At 33.0% G+C, this 24,569-nt stretch overlaps 1 protein-coding gene across 1 annotated transcript; it reads left to right on the top strand.

Annotated features, from left to right (window-relative positions):
- The first annotated feature begins 70 nt into the window (after positions 1 to 70).
- Positions 71 to 24,033, top strand: LOC140450282 (gastrulation defective protein 1 homolog). The gene is made up of 6 exons (XM_072543811.1): positions 71 to 687; positions 5,121 to 5,243; positions 7,559 to 7,783; positions 15,120 to 15,515; positions 18,141 to 18,465; positions 23,702 to 24,033. Exons 1-6 carry the CDS (start codon positions 174 to 176, stop codon positions 23,988 to 23,990), a joined length of 1,872 nt encoding a protein of 623 aa, XP_072399912.1. The 5' UTR covers positions 71 to 173; the 3' UTR covers positions 23,991 to 24,033.
- The last annotated feature ends 536 nt before the right edge of the window (positions 24,034 to 24,569 follow it).

The following is a 24,569-nucleotide window of genomic DNA, read 5'->3' as shown; positions in this document are numbered from 1 at the left end:
ATTTTACATCCACCCTAGGTTTTGGTTAATGTAAAGTAGAGATATCTTAAAATCATAAACAAGAAGAAAACGTCAAAATCCTTTTATTGGTTAAATAAATTGTAAACTTGTAAACAAAAATGTAAAATATTTTGTTTAGGTACATGTAATAGTATAAATCAATAAAAACAGAAATGAATAAAAAGATAACTTTTGGAAAAATTAGCGCTAATTTTAGCCAGAATTCCGAAAAAATTGAGGCCACTGGTTCATTTGGAACATTTGGCCCCCCAAAAGCTATTCAAGCCCTAGACGACGATACAGAATCACAGCAATTAAAAAATGTTATGGGTATATCAACCTTTGGCAAAAAGGCCAAGTCATTTGATATTAAAGATATGATTGCACAGGTAAAAGCAACTGCTCGAGAAATAACTAAAAAACCAGAAGAAGATATTGTATTAGAAGAAAGTGATAGCGACAGTGAAGACGATTTTGTAGGACCACCAGTACCCGAAAATTTGCTTTCTGGTAATCAAGAGAAAATTAAGGAGAAGGAAAGTAAACACAGTGATAGTAGTGATGAAGAAGATGCTGTAAAAGATGATAGTTTATTTATTCCTTGTTCCCATGAGACACAAATGACTCATGGAACTAAAGCTGTTACTGCTCTTTGTGTAGATCCAAGTGGTGCTCGACTTGCATCAGGTAAATTAATGGTTCCTTATTTGTAGTTCTCTATATTATGTAGCTTACATTGATAAGACAAACTATTAAGAGTTAGAGTTAGAATTAATAAAAAGAAGACACATTCCATTCATTTAGGTAGCACCGTCAGCAACAAAGAAAATTCGATGACACATATAGATGGGTACAATTGCTATGTCCTACCTCACTAACATATAAAAAAAATACACACATAACAAAAATCACTGAAATCAATCTTGTATGAACACTGGTTTTCCCAATATTTAGCTATGTCTCTGAAACTTGGACCATCTGAACAATAGATAGGAAAAGAATTGATGCATTTGAGATGTGGTGTTAGAGAATACTTTGAATTCATTGGATAGGCAGAAGAATAAATACATTTCTTTTTGTGGATAACAATCCACAATGTCTCTCCAGTTCCATATATTCAAAAATATTAACATTCTTTGGATATATAACACTTGTCAATAATATGGAGAGACTACTAGTTTACGGAAAAGGGGGAACAAGTTGAGTGCAATCACCAACAAAATGGACTGATACAGTTGATGAGTTATTAACCAAGAATGTTGTTAATGCTAATGTGCCACCCCAAATAGCGATAGATGGAGATAGTGTAAAAAGAGGACCATCACTAGAAGATATGCAACATTCATAATCACTGTGCATATGTTAAGATGTATACATTGGAAGGAACTCTAACCTACTAAAATGCAAATCCTGAAATTAATCCATTTTTATGGATTCCTTAATCAAATATCATTTTCTTATCTCACAAATGTGCTTTCTTCTTCTTCCTATGCCGTCTCCAATAACGGAGGTTGGCGATCACATTTCTAAAAGTTTTTCTATCTTTTGCAACGTGGAATAATTCGTCTACAGTCATGTTTGTCCAGTCTCGAATATTTCACAGCCATGCTTCCTCTTTCTATCTATTCCCTTTTTGCCATCAACTCTACCCTGCATGATAACCTGCAGAAGACTATATTTATCATTTCTCAGTATGTGTCCAAAGTATGCAGTCTTGCATAATTTTATTGTTCTCAACAATATTTTTGTCTCAACCCATCTTTCTCAGCACTTCCTCATTGGTGACCCTGGCAGTCCATAGAATTCTCAACATTCTGAATGAATGTGCTTTATAATTACATAATTGTTAATAATGGTAAACGATTATTCATTATTGCATCTTTTACTTGGAATTATTAAGTTGCAGATTAAAATTGAATTATATACAGGGTGTGCCACATATACAATATCTGTCAAAATCTTTGAAAAAAGATGAATAACTCAAAAAATATGAAGTTTTGAGCTATGGTACCTTATACAATTTTTTTCTAGAATTTTATGCAGAATCTAAAAATGCAATAATATACAGGGTGTTCCATTTAAAATAAAGTTGATGTTCATTTGTGATATAACCGAAAGTAGCATATCTGTTAAAATATTTTCTTCAAGTTTGACATAGCTTATAATAACTATAAACCAATTTTCATAAATATTGTGTAAGTAGTTTCTGATATATAGATAGTGTAAGCTCCATGGCACACGTCATTTAGCATAAGTTTTAAAAAGTAACTAAAATAAAATTCCACTATTTGGAAGAGTGATTTCATCATTCAAACGCTGAATATCCCCAAATTTAAATGTACACAGTGGCCCTCGAAATGTACTACCCGTTCAATTTGCGTTTTCTCGTAAGAAATCATAGAATGTATAATTAGATAATTAGTACATTTATTTGTGCTTCTCTATAGCAGACTTAACCACGAGCTGCTGTACAGTGGATAGTGTAATCTCGTCGTGGCACAACGTGTATATGACATTTAGCATAAGTTTTAAAAAGTAACTAAAATAAAATTCCACTATTTGGAAGAGTGATTTTATCATTCAAACACTGAATATACTCAAATTTAAATGTACACAGCGGCCCTCGAAATGTAATACCTGTTTAATTTGCGTTTTCTCATAAGAAATCACAGAATGTATAATTAGTACATTTATTTATGCTTCTCTATAGCAGACTTAACCACGAGCTGCTGTACAGTGTAGCCGATTCTTGTTCACAAGTAGCAGTTATTGTCATACAAACCTGAATTCTTCGATGCAGTGATTATTACCGTCATAAAAATACAAAAAAAAATTCAATAGTAAAAATTGAGCACAAAATTGTAATGAAATAAATTTTATTTATATGTTCCGTTTCATTACATATTTACATATAAGTTTATAAAATAAAAATCGATATTTTACATTTCATTCCCATTCCTTTTCAAACACTTGGCAACTTAGGAATTTTAAAACATAGCGAAGACAACACCACCGCACGTGCCGAAGCAAGAAACGTTCATTTACATAGGCGGTGCTGGCGGAAGTGCATGTGTTACATTTTGTGATTATATTTTGTGCGGTTGAAGTTTGTGGTGATAAACAGAGTGTTATTGGAGTTTGTCGTTTTATAGTGAATTTTTAGTTATATTCAAACAACCGAGGTGTTCCAAGAGAAGACAGCTAAACTCTGATGTTGATTCCAAAAATGAAAAGCTGCAAAAAAGACTAAAAATGTTAAGGTCAGAAGAGAAGGTAATGATACAAAACGTTTATGAAGGAACAGTCTGCAGAAAAATGGCATACAGCTTGACATTTGTAGCAGTTTAATAAAAGTATCCATTAGCTATATTTACTGTATGCTTAAAAACACACAGGAAAATAAAAAGCAAGAAAAAAAAGCGGTTGCCTGTAAAGTCGGTTTTACGGGCGAAGATTTTACGTGACAACGTCTTTTTCTCGGTAGAATATTTATTGATATGAATATTATTAAATTGCACAATAGGAACAAGGAATTGAATGAAAATAAGAATTGCACAAATTTTAACTATAGAAATATATTTTGTTTACTAAAACATTGTACATGTAAACTTAAACTTAACTAATTTCTATTTGAGTGATTTTGTTGAGGATAGGACGATGATAGGAGAAATATGAAATGAAAGGAAGTGTTTCTGCTGTAATGTGTCTTGAACGCCAAGAACGCTCGAGAAAGACAGAGACACAAGCACGCACCGATTCAACGCGCCTAATTCTCTAGTGCTGCGCGCGCAGTGGACCGATCATGTTTGAGTGGGAGAGAGACGCAAGGCATTCGCCGGTCCGGCGGGCCTCTCTCTCGTTCGGTGACTCATCGTAACAGACGTGAGCGGGCGTTACACTTTTTCATGAATGACTCCGAGCCACAACCTAATTTAAGACGTTGTCACGTCAAAAGGTAAAACTAGAGGTAGAAAAAACATTGTTTTGGATGACGAGACAAGAAATGTTATACATCGAAAAATTCATTCATTTTATTTTCGGAGTAAAATTCCAACACTGAAAAAAATTTCTTTTTTTCAGTGAACTCGAAAACGATGACTTCTTACCCAAGATATCTCGTAGAGTATTAATCAGGACTATGCGCGAAATGAACTTTCGATATGTAAAACCCAACAGAAAAAGTGTTATTAGAAAAAAATGAAATTATTGTGTGGAGAAGAAAATGTTTAGAAGAAATACCCAAAATTCGCAATATTGGTCGAAAGATATATTATTTGGATGAAACCTGGATTAACGAAGGTCATACAGTTGGAGAAGCTGGTTTATAGGATTAAAAGCTTCATCTGGGGTGGTGTGAAAATTGTCTTAAAATTTATTTACAAAAATTTTAATTGTTTAACTCTTTAAGGACGGGTCACGTCAATAGACGTGTTAGCGTAACTTCTGCGACAGTCGGGTAGCATCCATAAGCTTTCTGAAAATTTACTTATTTTTATAGCTTTTTGCTTGTGCCATTCTGTATTTTTAGGGGAATGTAGGGAATAAGCCACAAAATAGTTATTCATATGTTTAACTATATCCAGAGACTGTTTTTAAATATACAAATGATAGTTATATTTATTTTTCTATAGCGTCTTGCTTGTGGCATTCTGTATTTTTAGGGAGAATGTTGGAAATAAGCCTCAATATATCTATTTACATGTTTAATTGATTGACGTTTTGATCTATATTGCAGAGACCGTTTTCAAAGTTAGAAAAAAAAAATATAAGGCTATATAAATATATAATAATAATAAACAAATAAAATAAATATAACCTTCATTTATACCTTTGAAAACGGTCTTTGGATATAGAGATTGAAACGTCTCTAAAAGCCTGTAAATAAATATATTGTGGCATATTTCGAACAAATAATATTTAAAAAATATAATATAATTAACGTTGAAATAAAAATGAGTGTACGCCACTGGATTTTTATACGCCTTTCCACATTTTTCCGCCTTAAAATGAGAAAATCACTCTTCCAAATAGTGGAATCTGACTTTAATAAACACAAAACTGTTTAACATTAGTTATCAATCTGTATCATATTTTAATACTTTTTAAATTTTTTTTAATAGGATCTATAGATTATGATGTCAGTTTCTGGGATTTTGCTGGTATGGATTCAGGTATGAGAAGCTTCAGAACATTACAACCAGCTGATAATCATCCTATTCGAGGTTTACACTATTCGAGCACAGGTAATTGAATGTCATATGAAAAACAATTCTAAAACCCAAATTTTTTTTAATGCATAGTATGTAATACATCGGTCAATAAGTCCTGGTCCTAACCATGAGATGGCAATTTTAATGATTTTCCATTTGATATTTCAGTAGTTCTAACCTGTAAAAGCATACTGTCAAAATTTGATAACATTCAGATTATTATTTAATGAGTTACAGTGTTTGAAGTGACGCTACTGTTGTAATTTTTATAAACAATGGATTCAAAGCAATTTCGTGTGTGGATTTATCACTGTTATTTGATGGGAAAAAATACTGTCTAAACTGAGCAATGGCTCAAAAAGTGTTATTGGAACTCTGCTCGATCGACTACAACCATTAAGTGATGATTTGATGCATTGAAACGTTGCATGAAAACGTTGAGAAAATGCTGAAAATTATTATGGAAAACCCCAAAGTAAAGTTGGAAGACATAGCTGACACTCTAAAGTTATCAAAGTGTATCATGTATCATTATACATGAACATTTGTGCATGAGAAAGCGGTTTTCCAAATGGTTGCCGCTTTTGTCACACCAGAGCAAAATCAACGAATTAATGAATCTCGGCGCTGCCTGGACATGTTTAATCGGAATAAGTCTGAGTTTTTGCGTCGGTGTGTCACAATGGATGAAACATAGATCCATCACTTTACTCTGATATCAAATCAGCAGTCATCTGAGTGGATAGCACCCAGAGAAAACCGTCCAAGGCGACCAAAAACGCAACAAACCGTCGGAAAGCTCTATATTTTGGGATCGGCAACGAATTATTTTCATTGACTATTTGAAACATGTAGAAATAATCAATAGCAACCACCATATTAGTTTATTGGAGCGTTTGAAGACTGAAATCGCAAAAAAGGCCTCGTTTGTTCAAGAAAAAATTGTTTTTTTACCAAGACAATGTACCATGTCACAGGACGATGAGAACGATAGAAAAATGCACGAACTGGGCTTTGAATTGCTTCCGCACCCACTGTGTGGCCTAGATATAGCCTCTAGTGATTACCACCTTTTTTCTGATCTAAAAAAATGCTCCGTGGCAAGAGATATCGCTCCGATGAGGAAGTAATCGCCGAAACTGAAGCCTATATTTAAGGCAAAAGTATATCGTTTTACAAGGGCGGCATCGAAAAATTATAAAAGCGTTGGAATGAGTGTATCACCGCTGACAGAAATTATTCCGGTGAAGAAATAATAATTTTTACAAAAAAATATTTTACTAGTTGGATCGATGTCAAAAAAAGTCATGAAAATCATTTTTGCGGAAAACTGAAAAAAACTGTATAAATATGTACCTATTAGTCATTTAAATAAATGAACTTTTAAAAATTAAAGGCAAATATCGAGCACAATTTTAATAATCAAATCTTGCCCAAGTACTTTCGCTTTCTACAGCATTATCAGGGGCATTTCGTCAAATTTGGGCTATCCAGCAAGCGCAGAATGTAATAAACATGAAATTAAACATAAATTGTACATAACACTACACTAAAACAAGGACAAACAGTTTAAAATTATTTAAAAATTATTCTATGCTACATTCTTGTCAGCAACAGGAGAGAGAATGAATTTGAATTATTCTCTCTCCTAATTAGATGTCATAACGTTCATTGAAACATCGACTCAGGCGGGCTGGACACATCATACAGATGCTAGACAACACGATCGCTAAATAGCTAACCACAGCAACACCTGTTGGAAGAAGACGGCCAGTTTGGTGGTTGGATGGAGTTGAGACAGACTTAGGGGTTTTAAAAATCAGAAGATGGCAACATTTCGCCAGAAACTGAACAGTGGTAGAACCTTCTCTTGAAGCAGGCCAGGATTCACAAAGAATTGCCGAGCCAAATATAATGATGATTAAACAAAATATACATAATAATATTAGTCTTCTTTTAATACGGCAGGAGTAGTATACTTGTTCTAGAATGGTAGTGACCTATTTCTTCTGCCTTATACAGAACAGAAGAGAGGCAACAGAACCAGTGCTATATTTTAACCTAATAATTTTAATTAATGCACTTATTTAATTTAGGTTGTGCAGAACTAATACCTGTGGATATTTTTTAAGAATAGCTCTACTTCAAAGAAACTAACAATGACCAAGATAGAAACCAGTATGACCAGCAGATTTTTTTTATATTCTTTTCCATATTTTGATCGAGCCGAATTTTTAAGTCTTTGTAAATTGTGAAAATGATGGCTAAACATTGTATGTATATCATTAAAATGTTTAAACTCAAAATATTGATGTCCAAATTGATGTTTATATAAAGACATTTTGCAGGTGATCTATTATTAGTCATATCTGGCGCAAGTCAAGCTAAAGTAATAGACCGAGATGGCTTTGAAAAACTAGAAACTGTTAAGGGTGATATGTATATAACGGACCAGGCAAGAACCAAAGGACACACAGCAGGATTGTTGGCTGGACTTTGGAACCCTATAATTAAGGAAGAATTCCTAACAACCAGTGCTGATGGGACAGTAAGAACTTGGGACTTCTATGAAGGTAGGTGACAGAAATTATTATATTTATATGTTCTGTTGCAGTTGAATTTTTCTATCAATGTTCTTGATAAATCTATGAAATTTGGGTTTTATATATATATATATATATATATATATATATATATATATATATATATATATATATATAAGTATATATATATATATATATATATATATATATATATATATATATATATATATATATATATGAGTAAAGTGATCTGCAGAGTGCAAATACAAGGCGATATGTCACAAGCGTTTGAAACATATGCAGGGTTGCGGCAGGGAGACGCGCTGGCGTGCCTTCTCTTTAATATAGCGTTAGAAAAGACTATAAGAGATGCCGAGTTACACAATAGGGGAACAATCTTTAATAAATCAACGCAGATTATGGCTTACGCTGACGATCTGGATTTGATCGCACGTACTACACGAGGACTTAAAGAGATGACTTCCACCTTCTTGACAGCCGCACAAAATATGGGCCTTAAAATAAACGAGGAAAAAACCAAAATGTTAGCATCTATTCCAAATAACAGAGATAGAGCTAGAAACGCCGAAGAAAACTTCAGTATAGACCAATATAATTTTGAGGTAGTAAATAAGTTTACATATTTGGGTTCTCTCATAACAAACGATAATGACACATCTGAAGAAGTAAAACGGAGGGTACTGCTAGCAAACAAATGTTATTTTGGACTAAGCAAGCAGCTAAAAAACAGAAATTTAAGCCAGAAAACCAAACTAATAATATATAGAACACTCATCCTACCAGTGCTGACATATGGGTCAGAAACATGGACCATCTCCAAAACAGACGCAAATCTTCTGCTCGTCTTCGAAAGGAAGATACTAAGAAGAATAATGGGCGCATTCTGTGAGAATGGTATTTGGAGAAGGCGATTTAATTTCGAATTGTACGAGAAGTATAAAAAAATAGTAAATGGTAGAGATGTAATATCCTTCATAAAAATAGGTAGGCTTAGATGGGCTGGACATGTGTCAAGAGCAAATGAAAATTACCCACCCAGACGAACTCTATTATCGGTCCCAGTGGGAAATAGGAGTAGAGGCAGACCACGACTGAGATGGAGGGACGGTGTGGACGAGGACGCAAGGAAAATCGGCGCGGCAAATTGGCAACGGTTGGCGATGAACAGAAACGACTGGCGAAATAGACTGGGGAAGGTCAAGGCTCAACTAGAGCTGTAGCACCACTGATGATAATATATATATATATATATATATATATATATATATATATATATATATATATATATATATATATATATATAGAATATATATATATATATATATATAGAATATATATATATATATATATATATATATATATATATATATATAAGAAAAAGTAGTCCAAAGTTTTTTGACTAGTTTGGAAAAAATATATGTAAATACTTTTTTCTTTTTGGGTGTGGTAGTCAATAAAAAATAGAGCTTTGCTAAGGCGTACTATTTATTCTGAATCCAAGCTTTCGGTGGTTTTTTGCCACCTTTATCAAGGTCTACAAAGAAAATTACTATGTTGTAACAAACTGAATGGTGCCAAAAAGGCTGTAAAAAACTATAAAAAACTTACCCGAATGTAAGATTCGTGGCATAAACAACAACGTTAAATAACATGATAAAACTGAGGTTGCAACTAAACTTAAAAAACACTTTAAAAATTACTAAAAACGTTAAGAGTTAAAAACAAAATGAAGGACGACATGTTAAAACAGTCGTCGTTGTAGGCTTGATTTCAGTCACATTTCACGAGCAGAAAGAGAAAGTGAGTGGATAATTATTGTTTAAATAGTTTGGAGAAAATACAAAAAACAACTTTGAAAATAACGTCTAACAGAATACTGTTAGTGAATTTTTAGTACTGCCAACTGTATTACCAACTTGAAATTAGCGGGAAATTAAAAATGTAAATTATAACATAAGCAATCGAAAGAAAATAGTATTTAGTAAATAGGTTTAGAAAAAACAACTCAAAGCAAAACAAAAATGAATTAGTAATTGCAGTTTGATCGCAAATATTCAATTAATAATGAAATTTCAAAAAAAGGAAAGAAACAAAGAAAGCTCTGAGATGCAAAATAGCTCAGTCAAAAGTCAATATAAAATTGTAAATTTTGCTAAGATTCTAAGATATATATATACTCTACAAAAATACATTAAAAATTCATATACAGTTGTCCCTTAATAATCCAAGCAAGGGGACCAAAGGGATGTTGGATTACCAAAAGTGTTCGGATTACCGAAAGTGATTATATATTTGGCATTGTTTTGCTAGCAGTAGCCTACAATATTCTTAAATGTTATGAGTAAAATGCTATCCAGATTAATATGCAAATGAAACACCCATTTCGGCTAATTAAAACATGTGTATTAAAAGAAATACTGAAGCTAATAAATTGAATGTACACACAGTGTTTAAGTAATTTATGTTAAACATTATACGTACTAATAAATAAATGCCGCAACTAAGGTAGATTAATTATGGACGTATGTAAATACATATGTACTGTGCTCACACTTTGAAGAAATCTGTGATTGTCTTTTGCTTTTTCTTGTTTAGACACTATGTCATTGCTTGTTCTTGCATCTCCTTTAAAATCAAAATTGTTTCAAAGTCGTATGTTCTCTCCTCGCACCAACGCATCAAAGTGTTTGCAGCCAATATAGCATCGTCACAGTTGACGGTGAAAGATTTTACATCCTGTGCTTCCTAGGTCATGTGTTCATCAGATTCTGTCATTTCTTTAATTATGTCTTCATCTGTTAAGTCAGCATTAATATTGTCATCTAAAATCCACTCTTGTAAAGCTTCTCTTGATTCTGATGAATTATGGTCATATCTAAGCAAATTTAAAGGGCAGCATCTAGTACAAGTTGTACAGGTTGGTCATTGGATTCTTTGTTAAGTTCTATTGGAAGGAGTGGGTTGTTGAGCCAAATATTCTTCCACGATTTAATCAGTGTAGTAGGCTTGACTTGCTGCCAGGCAAACGCAGCATTGGTAATCGCATCTTTGATGTTAAAGTTTTTCAAAATTGAAGTGATGCCAGCATTAGGTTGACTTACAATATCCACAAGGAGTTGTTTCTTGTAGTGTGCCTTGAGAGTTTTAATAATGTTTTGATCCATGGGCTCAATCATTGCAGTAGTATTTTTCGGTAAGTGTATCCATCGGCAGTTTCGATTTTTAATTCGTCCTTATCAGGATGTCCTGGAGCATTGTCTAACAAGAGGAGAGCTACACTGGCAGTTTCTGTTTTCTTGGCTCATCTTTAACTTGTGGAACAAAGCTGTTCTTGTACCAATCCAGAAAAACTTCTTTTGTCACTCAGGCACGGCTTTGCCACATGTCCTACGTAATTGGTAGCTTCTCAATTTTAACATTTTTGAAGGTACGAAGTTTTTTAGACTTACCCACGATTAGCAATTTCAATTTGTGGGATCCTGATGCATTCGCACATACCATGAGAGTGAGACGTTCTTTCTGAAGTTTTCTACCAAAAACGTTTTTATTCTAAAGTGATAAATGTTTTTATTGGAAGTTGCCGCCAGTTTAGACCGGTTTTTCAGCGTTATAAAGTTGTTCAGGAATTAGTTTTCTTCGTTAATTCCTGATAAAAAAACTGAGCTTTCTTTTCTAAAATGTCATCTGAAATAGGAGCTTCAACCAGATGTGCAGAGCTTCTTCAACATCAGGAAATTCACTCATTTTAAGGGTTTTTTTGTCCTTAGAATCATTCTCTACAGATTTAAAAAAATTTCAGTTCTTGTTTTTCATAATGTCGTACACCGTAGCTCGTCCAATATCATACAATATAGATATCGCAGTCGGAGTTTTACCACACTTGCATCTCTTAATAATATCCCATTTATCTTGTAGAGTCAACGTTTTTGGCTTTCGTTTTGAACTTGTGCTCGCCATTGAACTGAACTTTCTAAACAAATGAAATAAAAGTTTGGCACTACGTATTACTGCATCTAAAAACCATATCGAATCGAACTGCTCACAAAAAACACACGAAATGAAGCATCCGGTAAGAATGAGATTCATGTCACAACAGGTTTCAGTTCAAGCAGACACGGCGGCGACCTTGACAAGTCCTCTTCAACCATTTTGTAGGTATGTGGCCGTAGTAGTGGGTGAACTAGCAAATTTGTGTGGGTTTCTAATTTATTCTTTTTTATGCTTTGTCTTTGAATGCCATCTTTAACGTTTTCGTCGTGTACTGTTTGATTGGGGACATACCATCGTGCATTTGTTATCATGCTGAGTATTTTGAATGGACTTCTTTGTATAATAGACATATTCGACTTGCTTTCGCATCATCATAGTTCCGTCCCATATGTCTAGATGGATTTTATGATTGTTTTATAAATAAGAAGTTTGTTTTTTAATGAAGTTTTGGACTGTCTACTTATTAACCAGTAAATATCTTTTACTTTTAAATCAATTTGTTTGCGTTTTTTTGGTTGTGTGTTCTTTCCAGGTTAGTCCTCTGTCTAGGTGAATTCCTAAATATTTCGTGTATGTAGATTGTGGTATTTGTATGTTGTTTAGGTACACTGGTGGGCACTGGAGCTTCCTCGTGTAAAGTCAACTTGTACATATTTCGTTTCATTAATTTTGATTTTCCATGTTTGCAGCCATATTTGTATTTGATCCAAATGACTTTGGAGTGAAAGCTCTCACTGGATTTGCGTCCCTTGCAAGGATAGCGGTGTCATCGTCAAATGTACCTATTGTGGTTTCTCTAGTAACAGTCTATTGTGTATAGTACATATAGGAGTGGGCCAATAACACTTACTTGTGGTACACCGTATTTGATGGGGAAACTTTCTGATTTATGTTCATTGTTTGTCTTCTAATCCTTGGTTTATATTCTGAATAATTCTGTACACTTGTTGAACAGTGGAGTGTTGTCTCTAAAGCCAAACTGGTTAGTTGTATCCATTCTTGAGTATCAGGATTAGAATTTAGTCTTTGTAGCAGCAATCTCGTAAGTATTTTGAAGATAATAGATAATAAACTGATTAGTCGGCATAATTTGACATTATTTTGATTTTTGCCAGGGTTCAGAATCAGTATTATTTCTGTGAGTAATTACCAATAGTTGAGTATCACCCTATATGCGGTTTTTGAAAACTCGAATACGAATTTAACAAATTAAATGGCATACATATTAATACCCATTATGGCATAATATAAGGGTGAATGTCGTACATAGTGTTTCCAAAGAATGGAAGGACTTCTCAGCGACTTCAGCCAGGGATGCGTTTACTAAGGGTTTGTCAACAGGTCTAAAACAGCCTACACAACGAGGCCCCCGATTTGTTATAGTGTATGCGGGTGGTGAATTCGGCTTTATGGAATGTGCTGCTTTTTAGATTTTAGCTAAAAAAACTCAGCGGACTATCATGATGAGATGGATGGTCCCATATTTGAACAATGTTTTAAGGAAAACTATTGTGGTGATAGATAACTCCTCGTACCATTCGAGGGGAGAAGAAGCGATTCCGACACAAGCGTTTAATAAATATCAAATTAAGACATGGTTGCCTCTTCTAAATATGCCTATCTTCTAGAGATGTTGGCGATCACATTGACCCATCTTATTCTATTCACAGCAGGAGGTTGCTGGAGAAAGATATCTTTTTTGAAGAAGATTATTTAAAATCAGAGCTTATGGAAGTCGTAAAAACATTCAAAGAAGAATACATAAAATATAAAAGCGACGAGATGTGCAAAGAGAAAAATTTTGCCATTCTGAGACTACCTCCATAAGGTATGGAGTCAAGTCAAAAGACATATTGCCTCACACAACACAGAGATTAAGACCTCTGCAATGGAACAATTAATAAGAAATACATTTGGTGTAGTAACAGTGGAAAACTGGAAAAACAATTGTAAACATGCTATTAAGAAATGTGAAAAATTTTGGGTTATTGACGGGTTGATGAACCATATTGATCCTGTGGTAATAAATGTGACGGTTGGAAATGATAGCAATGACAGTGAGCGATGACTAATAGCGATGATAGAGAAGATGGGAATCATGTTAATATGCATTAAATAAATTATCTGATAGTGTGAAAATTGGCATACACAAAGTTCCAAATCCGAAAAGTATGTAAGTGATAGTCCAGCAAAAAGTGAAAATTAGGTAATAGTGCGAAAATTCCAAAAACTATAACATCCTTTATAAGGGCATATTATATACTATATATATATAAGCGGGGATCCTACAGCTTCTGCCGCTTCCCGCATTTCGATCGCCATCTTTTTCTATCTCTCCAGGTGTCTTCATCAATGGCTCTATCTTTCATGGTTTCCATAACACCTTGTATCCAAGACTTGGCTGGTCTTCCTCGTTTCCTTCTATTACTTGGATTGTATTCCATAGCTCTTTTTGGCCATCTGTTGTCGTCCATCCTCTGTACGTGTCCATACCATATTAACTGTCTAGTTTCTATTCTTTCAGAAGTTGTATGTACTCTATCTGTTTTTCTTCTAATTTCAGAATTAGGTATACGTTCTACTCTTGATATACGGCAAGCTCTTCTTAGGTAGTCCATTTCAACCGTGTCAACTTTTTTCTTTCCTTTTACTGTCATTTGCCAACATTCTGCTCCATATGTAAGAATGGGCTCTACAATTACTTTGTAGATAGTCATTTTAGTTCTCATACATATTATATACAAGGAAACATTTTTTGTAAGTAATTGTTGTTATTATTTACATGCAAATAAAATAAAAGATGCACTTGTTTTTTAGTTAAATCTTATATAAAGCATTAATAAACATGTACCTAATATTAAACAATAGTAAAATTTAACTATTTTTATCACACCTGTAATAATTACATACCTACATCTGTCTATTAAAGAAACAATATTTATAATGCATTATTCTGTAATCAAGTAGACGTATCCGCTTATTAGTGAAATTAAGTTAACTACATCTACACAGTGCTGAATACGGCTCTGATTACAATGACTCGTATATCGGCAGTCTAGTAGCAACAAGTGCCTGAGAGTTTTGGCAACACTGCTCTGCATTAACCAAACGATCCGTTCTTAACGTGAAATGAAGTATAGTGGAAATGTAAAGAACCACTACCACATCTCTCCGACTCTGAGCAACGCGGCTCATTCATTTTGTGTGCCTCGAACTCTGCCCATCGTTGATTGTATTACAAGCTATCTAAAATAGGTATATCTGTCTGTACTCGAGATATGACAGTTGTAATGCAACTTTAATGTAAAGTAATAAAACGTTTTCTTAACATTAACAAAAATACATTTTATTATAGGTGGTAAGCAACATAAACAAATTATAAAATGCAGAGCCCAAAACGGACTAAAAGTCTCTCCCACTGCGGTGAATTACAACCGAGAAGGAAAAGTAATAGCTTGCGGATGCGCAGATGGTTCGTTACAACTATGGGATTTCCGAAAAAGTTCTGTAGCCCCAGCCAAACAAATCAGGAAAGCACATTTGCCTGTTGAAATTACTAGTATCTGTTTTTCACACAGAGGAGATCATTTACTGACAAGGAGCTGTGACGAGAGCATGAAATTGTGGGATGTGAGGAATTTTAAAGAGAGTGTACATGAAATTAAGAATTTGTACACTAGGTATGATACGACTGATGCTATTTTTAGTCCCAATGATGCTGTGGTTGCGACTGGACTATCGTTGGACAAGGGTATGTACTCTTATTAAAAAATATTATGACTATATACTATAAGTTTTTACGAAGTCCACTCAAGTTTTTTCTATAAAGAAGGTACATGAGAAAACATTATCAATAGTCGGTCATAAATTATGGAATATTTATGTATTTAGATTCAAAGCATGTAATATATACAGTTTTTCTACATTTTTTATTAACTTTAAAGCTACAGACCAAGCAGTAATTTACTTCTTAGTATTATTTGTAATTTTTGTAAATTCAAGCTTAATAAATATCATATTTCTTCGTCCCATAATAATATTAGGACTGTTTTGTGCATATATATATATATATATATATATATATATATATATATATATAAATATTTATATATATATATATATATATAAATATATTTATATATATATATATATATATATATATATATAAATATATATATATATATATAAATATATAATATATAAATACGAGGCGTGTTTTTTAAGTAAGTACCGTTTTGGAATTAAAAAAAAGACGTGCAAAGATATGGCAACAATTTTATTTTTACATGAAAGCCTGTACCTTAATCTACTTTTCTACAAAATTTCCGTGAATATTGAGGCACTTTTCATAACGTGGCACCAGTTTTTGAATACCCTCCTGATAAAATTCTGCCGCTTGACTTGTTAACCACTGCATCACAAATGTTTTGACTTCGTTATCGTCTTGAAGACGCTGACCGCCCAGGTGTTTCTTCAAGTGCTGGAACAAATGGTAGTCGCTGGGCGCCAGATCAGGGCTGTATGGAGGATGATCTAGAGTTTCCCATTTAAATGATTTGATGAGATCTTTGGTCTGATTAGCCACATGTGGACGGGCATTGTCATGCAGCAAAACGATACCCTTACTCAACTTGCCACGTCTTTTGTTCTGGATTGCACGACGCAGATTTTTCAATGTCTCACAATATGACGCTGCATTGATTGTCTCATTACGAGGCAGAAACTCCACTAGCAATACTCCTTTTCTGTCCCAAAAAACTGTGCACATGATTTTCCGGGCAGAAATTGTTTGCTTAAACTTCACTCTTTTGGGTGATGATGAATGTCGCCATTCCATGGATTGTTGTTTCGATTCTGGTGTGACGTAGGCCACCCACGTTTCGTCACCAGTAACAATTTGGTCTAAAAAATCTTCACCTTCACTGTGGTACCGCTCAAGGAAAGTCAATGTACTGCCTAAACGTTGGGTTTTGTGCAAATCCGTCAACATTTTTGGAACCCAACGTGAACACAATTTCCGGTAATTCAAGTTCTCGGTAACAATGCGATACAAAACACTACGAGAATACTGAGGAAAGCAGTCGGACAATGATGAAATTGTAAAGCGTCTGTTTTCTCTCACCTTTTCGTCCACTTTCTTCACCAAATTTTCATTAACGACCGAAGGACGCCCACTCCGTTCTTCATCATGCACATTTGTGCGACCATCTTTAAATGCTCTCACCCATTTCCTTACCATTCCATCACTCATAATGTTTTGTCCGTAAACTTCAACGATCTCACGACGAATATCGATCGGTTTTACGCCTTTAGCACTAAGAAATCGTATAACAGCCCGTACTTCACAATCAGCGTGACTCACGATTGTTGGAGGCATCTTAAACACGGGAGTAAACAAGTATACAATGAAGAATCAGACTGTAATGGCGTCAGTACGTAGACAAGAGATGTAGGTAACCAGCGCTCATGCGCGGAACGCCGACCGTAGCGGTGCGGCGGCGGAATCGCAAAACGGTACTTACTTAAAAAACATGCCTCGTATATATATATATATATATATATATATATATATATATATATATATACAATTTTGTTAAATGTTCTTTGTTATTTAATAATAAAAAAGAAGATTTATTTATTATTCACAGATACCTGAAAAATGTAACAAGTATATGGAAAATTAAATTAAAAATGTGATATTTTGTTGGTTTTATAAATGAATTATAGAGAAATAATATAATTATAAATTTTGCTTAGATTTTGAATTTCTAATCTTTTGTTTAAATTGTTATCACTCTTGCTAATACAAACCATTTCCAAAAAGGTCCTTTTGAATTTATCACCTTCATTACACAAAATTTTAATGTTATCAAAATTCATAATATATTCTTTGTTGATTACATGCTCTGCCAAAGCACAAGATGGTTTTTTTTATTCTATAATCACTCTTGTGGGAAATAATACGATTTGATAGATTTCTCCCGGTCTCACCAACATACACATCTTCACACCGAGTACAACTAATGCTATATACTACATTTGTTTTATCTAATTTATCTATAGGATATTTAGTTTTAGAATATAAAGATGAAATAGTTTTGATATTTTTTGTTGCCATTTTTATATTGTCAATAACCTTTAGTATTTATATTAATTTAGGTGTTAATGATGATATATAAAGTAGTAAATGGTAATAGATGTTCTGATTTATTGATAAATTTGTCACATACATTTTTATAATGCATTATTCTGTAATTAAGTATGTATATAAATATATATGCTTATATTTATATTTCATATAAAAGACTACTTAAACTTGAAAACTCTGAAATCAAATAATTTTTTTTCTAGACAGATGTATAGTTAATTTTTTTAGGTCAGAAAAACGGCGTCGTACTTTTCTACGATACTAAAACGTTCAATCTCATCAGAAGAATGCAAATTACAGATTCACATACAATAAAACTCTCCTGGCATCCTAAGCTTAACCAAATTTTCGTCGGAACCGGCAACGGTCTTATAAAATGTTATTACGACGAAAGAAAAAGCTTGAGAGGGGCTACTTTATGTGTCATAAAACATCATCGCAAAGCTCAACATTCGGAAATTGTTAGTTCTCAACAAATCATCACGCCTCACGCCTTGCCGTTGTTTAGGCAAGAAAGAAGAAAGACAAGCCGAAAGCAAATGGAGAAAGATAGGTTGGTTGAAATTTTTTTAAGATTTTTTTATTTATTTAATACAGTTACAATTACATTTACAGTTTAAATTACAATATACAATATCGCAGTTAGGATTCAAAACTTGAAATTACTTATAAATAATATAAAATCAATATCAAAAAGTTTAAAAAATAAGAACTAATAAGAACTAATACTTAGATGCTAAAAAAAGATCTTACATTCTAAAAAAAAATAAACAAAATATAACAAGAACAAAATTCAACAATACCAATATACATATCACAACGCAAGAGATCTTATTAACCAAGTTAAAGTTATATTGAAAATATTAAAATCGAGATCATTTAATAGCCCCATGTAGCTATCCAATAGATTGTGAATACCATAGATTATGGAAAGTTATATTGACAACATCGTGGTAACGTACCTAGAGCTTGATGGGGAACATTAAAGTTAGTCTGACTTAACAGGTTTGGACAATGAGTGCCTTAACAGGTTTGGTGGATCTTATAATATAAATATAGCTCCTGCCATATTACGACGGTTCTTGAGTGAGGATAAAGATAATCGTTGTTCGATAGCGGATTAATCATGATTTTCAATAGTAGTGTGAACATGGTAAGCACAATATCTCAAAAATGTATGCTGACTCTTTCTAACTTATCAATAGTTCTGAAAATTGGGTGACCAAATAACTGAACAGTATTCCAAAATAGTTCTAACTAAGCAACAATACACTAATCTTGTTGAATCAATGGAGAAATACTTGCAAGTCTTAGTAACAAAACCGAGAAGTTTAATGTCTTTATTGAAATAGTGTTTATGTGGTCACAGAAACTCATGGAAAATAACACTTAAATCTCGAATAGAAGAAACATAATTCAGTGGCTGAGTATTAATAGTATAGTTTCTTTCGTTTCTATTGATTTTACGACAAAAACTTATAAAACAACATATTTTACATTTAAGTTTTGTTTGATCAGAGTTTGTTCTGATTGTAATAATTTTGTCGTTCTAAGTCGTCTTGCAACAAAGCTTGGTCTTTTAGGCTGTCTATAATATTCTAAAATTTCATGTCATCTGCCATCATTAGACATTTGCTATTTAGGAAACAGGAAGTGATGTCGTTAACGAAGATATTACAAAGAACTGGAGAACTGCGGCCACCTCGAGGAACTCCAGATGTTACTGAGATACTGTCAGACAAATGACAACCTATCTTGACTGTTTGACTTCTACCAGATATAGAGTTTTTAATCCATTCAACAAACCTGACATGAAAGCCTACATTAATTAATTTGCCCAAAAGTATTTGGTGATCTACACGATCAAATGCTTTGGAAAAATCTGTGTATATTGCATCTACCTGTTTACCGGTCTATCTATCTATTATTATCTGATAGCAAACCACTGTCGTGAGTCTGAGAATATATCTCATGCCCTATTATCAATTATCAGTGAAAATAGATATTTTATCTACATATCTACATTTTATTTATGTTTTCTATTTTCTTATAATTGGTTTAAATGTTAATATTGGATAGGTTATTATGAAGGTTATAATTTTATATGGTTGATCTGTAGGAATCTGAGAAGAATTTTTATAATTTTACGGTTAATATCGCATAAAAGCATTGGTATGTTAATTGGAGTTTTAATATTAATTTTGATTAGCTCCTGATAGACATCATAATCTTTTATTTTGTTTATTGGGCATTCCCAAAATATGTGTTCTAGTGTTTCCATTTGCCCACATTCACAGTATGGGTTATCGCGAATGTTGATTTTATATAAATGTACTCCTGTCAGGCAATGACCAGTCCTCATTCTAATAACGGTAGTAATATGCCGCCTATCTATGTATGGGATTGTCTCAAACCATGGTTTATTAGGAAAAAATATAGGTTGGGTACTGTAATTGTAAGGTAATATTTACTTACATTTACATATACACTTTTTATAAAAATAAAAGAACGTTTAACAAACGTCAACGTTTTACCAAAATAAATTAAAATTAAATTAAATTAAAATTAATTAAAATTAAAGAATGGTAAATAGAATTAAATAAAATTAAATAACGTTAAACTGAATTAAATAAAATCAAATAAAATAAACAAAATTAAATATAATAAAATAAAATAAAATTAATAATGGTGAATAAATTCTATATAAATATAACAAATTTTAAAAATTACTAAAATTTTTTTTTTTTTTACTTTACTATTTTTTTTTACCATTTACTCTGCTGAACTATATGCTCTATACCAGGCCACCCTTGCTGTCAACACATCCAATAATACCAATTATATTATACTCACAGACTCTCTAAGTTCCGTACAGTCAATCCAATATGTCTATCCAAGTAATCCTTTAGTCATCAAGATAAAAGAAGAAATCCACACCGCCCAACTGAATGGAAAAAACATTATATTATTCTGGATACCATCCCATATTGGAATCCCAGGAAATGAACAGGCAGACAATGCTGCAAAAGAAGCTGCAAGTAGTGATAGTGCGGAGTGTACTAAAACATTTACGAGTGCGGACGTGAAAGCGGCGGTTAAATATAAAGTGCGATATATGTGGGAAGAAAAGTGGAAAGTGTCATCGGCCAAGCTACGCGATGTTAAAAAATCGATAAAACCCTGGCCCACATTACCAACAAGTCGGAGAGACCAGGTAATATTAACGCGACTCCGACTGGGTCATACGCGATTAACTAATAGCTACGTGTTCTCCAACAAACAAGAACCAAGATGTGACAACTGTGATGAAAAATTAACAACCAAACATATATTAGAGAAATGTCCAGCACTAACGCCAAAGCGCATGTTGTACAATATACCAAACAAACTTAGTGATATTTTAGGTCTACAGTACAATATTTCAAACATAAAAAGTTTCTTAAGCTCAATTAACGTTTTAAATGCTATCTAAACTAACATTATAAATGTAATACAAATTATTGTTCACTATCATTGTTTCGCTAATAGCCAATTTGGCTGATGCGATTTTGTTAATAAAAAAAAAAATCAGTAATATGCAGATGTACAATTTCATTAACCCACATTGTAATAACGCCCTATCAAAAGTATTCATTTTGGTCGCACGCGCCGTTTTTATTTTTTTTTTTGTAGATGTCAATTGATTGTATCTCCCGTCATACGACGGGAAAAATCACTAGTTTTATGTAATTGAAGATGTTGATCTGTCTTACTTTTTAGTGTGATATTTTATTAATATACTCGGTTCACTAATCGCAGTTCCAACTGTCTAAAAAAACGTTGATTACGTTGCAACGCTGCTACGAAACAGAGTAGTATTGGTATGTTGTGTTCTCTCGCTTTTTCTATTATTTGTCTGGTGTTCAGTATCTGCTCCCGCGTTCCTATTCCTGATACGAATCTGCATTGTTCTTCGGCTATCTCTGGGAATAGAAAGTTCTTTAGCTGTTCATTGATTATATGTCGCAGGACTTTGCTTGCACGAGGAATAAAGACAATAGTTCTGTAATTGCTGCATACGGTTAGTGGTCCTTTTTTATGGATAGAGATAAATGTTGATTCGCACCACTCATCAGGTCATTCACCTGTGATCTATATTATGTTGCACATATCCAGTATTACATCTACGCTTTGAGTATCCGCCCATTGCTTTCAGTCTCCGCTGGTGTGCATCGATCCCTGGAGATTTTTTGTTTCATAGTTGACTAAGAGCCTTCTCTACTTCTGCTCGTAAGATTATCGGTTCTGCCTCTCTGATTGCATGTTTCTTGTGTTGTGAGACTGATGCATCTTTTGAAGTGTCTTTGTACAGTTCTGAGCAGTAATTTTTCCATGTCTCTGCAATGCTCTCTATTTCGGTTTTTTACTTCTCCATTGCGGTCTTGAATGGCTTGAAGTTGTGGCTTGAACTGTCGGGCCAAATATTTAACTTTTTTAAATAGTTCATGACTTTCATGGCGGTTTGCATGTTGCTCCAATTCTTGACACACGTTATTTATATGGCTGTTTTTATCTCTGGTGCACATACCTTTTATTCTCGTGTTCAGTTCCGCTATTTCCTGAGTGTGGCTTCGTTTTTGTGGGGATGTTGTAGCATAACTCTTCTTTTTTCCACTAATTCTAAGGTTTCCCTTGACATCCAATTTTTTTTTTTGGGTTAATCCAGTAGATCCCGAGATATGTCATTTTTTCCGAGCGCTCAATTTTGAAACTGTTTTGACTTGTTTGAAGAGCGAGGCTGGCCCTTCAGTCTGCTAGCCTCACTCCTTTTACTCTAGTTGGAACACAAAGTACTCTTTGTTTACAACGCTCCTGTTTAAACAATTTTCAATAATTTTTTTTTGCAAAAGTTTTGTCAAAAAACTTTGACTTTTCTTATAAAAGATTGGTTAATTTCAGTCCTTAATGTTGTTAATTAACGAACAATGATTAAAAAAAGAAGCTATCTTGGATACTAAGGGTCGTAGGACCTATCTTTTTTTTTTTTTTTGTTTAAAAAGTTGTGTTTTTAACCAACTTTCCGAATATTTTTTGCAATTTAATTTGAACTAAATTCTAAGGAGTTATTGTAAATGTTTATAAGATTAAAAAGTGCTATTTATTAAATTATTTTTTGTACATAAATGTAATTTTTTATTCGTCTTAACAAAGAAAATAAATTATTGAGATCCATTCAGTCAAATTATCTGGGCCGGCCTTAGAAATTCGCTCATTTTTCAAAAAATCTTATAAAAAAATTAAATTTTGCTATTTAACCGATTTTGCCCATCTTTTGCACACAATTCAAACACGATAAGACTCTCAAGTTTAGATACATTTAACCAAAATTTAATAAATAATCAAAAAGGGATTAACAATATTCAAAAACAGCGATTTTGTTGTTCATTTTGCAATACCTTTTTTGTTTATTAACCGATTTTAATTTAGCCTATATCATTTTGCGTATTTTTTTTCCAAAAAAGTTGTCTGTTGACGTCAAATTCCTAAATAGACAAGGTTTTAAGTTGTGAGTTAAATAATGAGTTTAACATTTTGATTGTTTATTCCCTAGATTAGAGTCTCATACTACGAATTTCAACTGTTAAACCCGTTATATAGTTGTGACGAAAAATTCTTATTTTGATTGGTCTAGTTTCCGACAATCTGTCAAAATATTGTCAAGCTAAGCGAACGGACTATACCAAAGTTTTCTTTTATACAATAATGCATTCTTCAAAATCGAATAATAATGTTTTTAATTTATTTTACAGGTTAGATCCAGTGAAATCCAAGAGACCTGATCTACCTATCACGTCTGGTCAAGGTGGCAGAGTGGCTTCTAGTGGAGGTACACTCAGCAGCTATGTCATAAGGAATTTGGGATTGAGCAAAAGAGTAGAAGATGATCAAGATCCCAGGGAAGCAATTTTAAAGTATGCGAAAGAAGCCGAGGAAAATCCGTACTGGATTACTCCTGCTTACAAAAACACACAACCGAAACAGACATATACTGATGATGGAGATGAAGAGCCCGAAAAAAAGAAGTCAAAGAATGACTAAATCTAATCTTAAAAAGTTGTAAATATATGTTAACTTTTGTAAATTTTGAGTTTTTCTTACAATGATCAATAATATATATATATATATATATATATATATATATATATATATATATATATATATATATATATATATATATATATATATATATATATATCAATAAAAAACTAAAATTTTTAAATCATGAATGTGTTGCTTGTGTGAGTCCATTTCAAATGGGTAAAAGAAATAAAATTAGACTTACTCAGAATCAATTTAATTTTACTACCAAAACGACCGGTTTCGCTTTCTACACTTTGCAAAGCATCTTCAGGTCAAACGGTACAAAGTAAATTACAAGAAGGTACAAGAATTTTTAGATAATGATTCGTGATACATAGTTCAAACTATCCTGTATTGCTGATAATGGGTGATCTTCGGTGTTATAACTGTCTGACAATTAACGAGGAAGTTTCTTGAGGGGAGAGATGTTAACAAAGGAAATAGGAGGAAGGTATATGTGATTGTTTGTTAAATGAAAGTGATGTTTTATATTATTTAAATTATTAAAGCTATTTATATTTATTCAAGAGATATATT

The sequence above is a fragment of the Diabrotica undecimpunctata genome, chromosome 9 (assembly GCF_040954645.1).
Source record: "Diabrotica undecimpunctata isolate CICGRU chromosome 9, icDiaUnde3, whole genome shotgun sequence".
NCBI lineage: Eukaryota > Metazoa > Arthropoda > Insecta > Coleoptera > Chrysomelidae > Diabrotica > Diabrotica undecimpunctata.
Note: the sequence above shows the minus strand (reverse complement) of the source record. Positions and strands in the feature narration are given on the sequence as shown.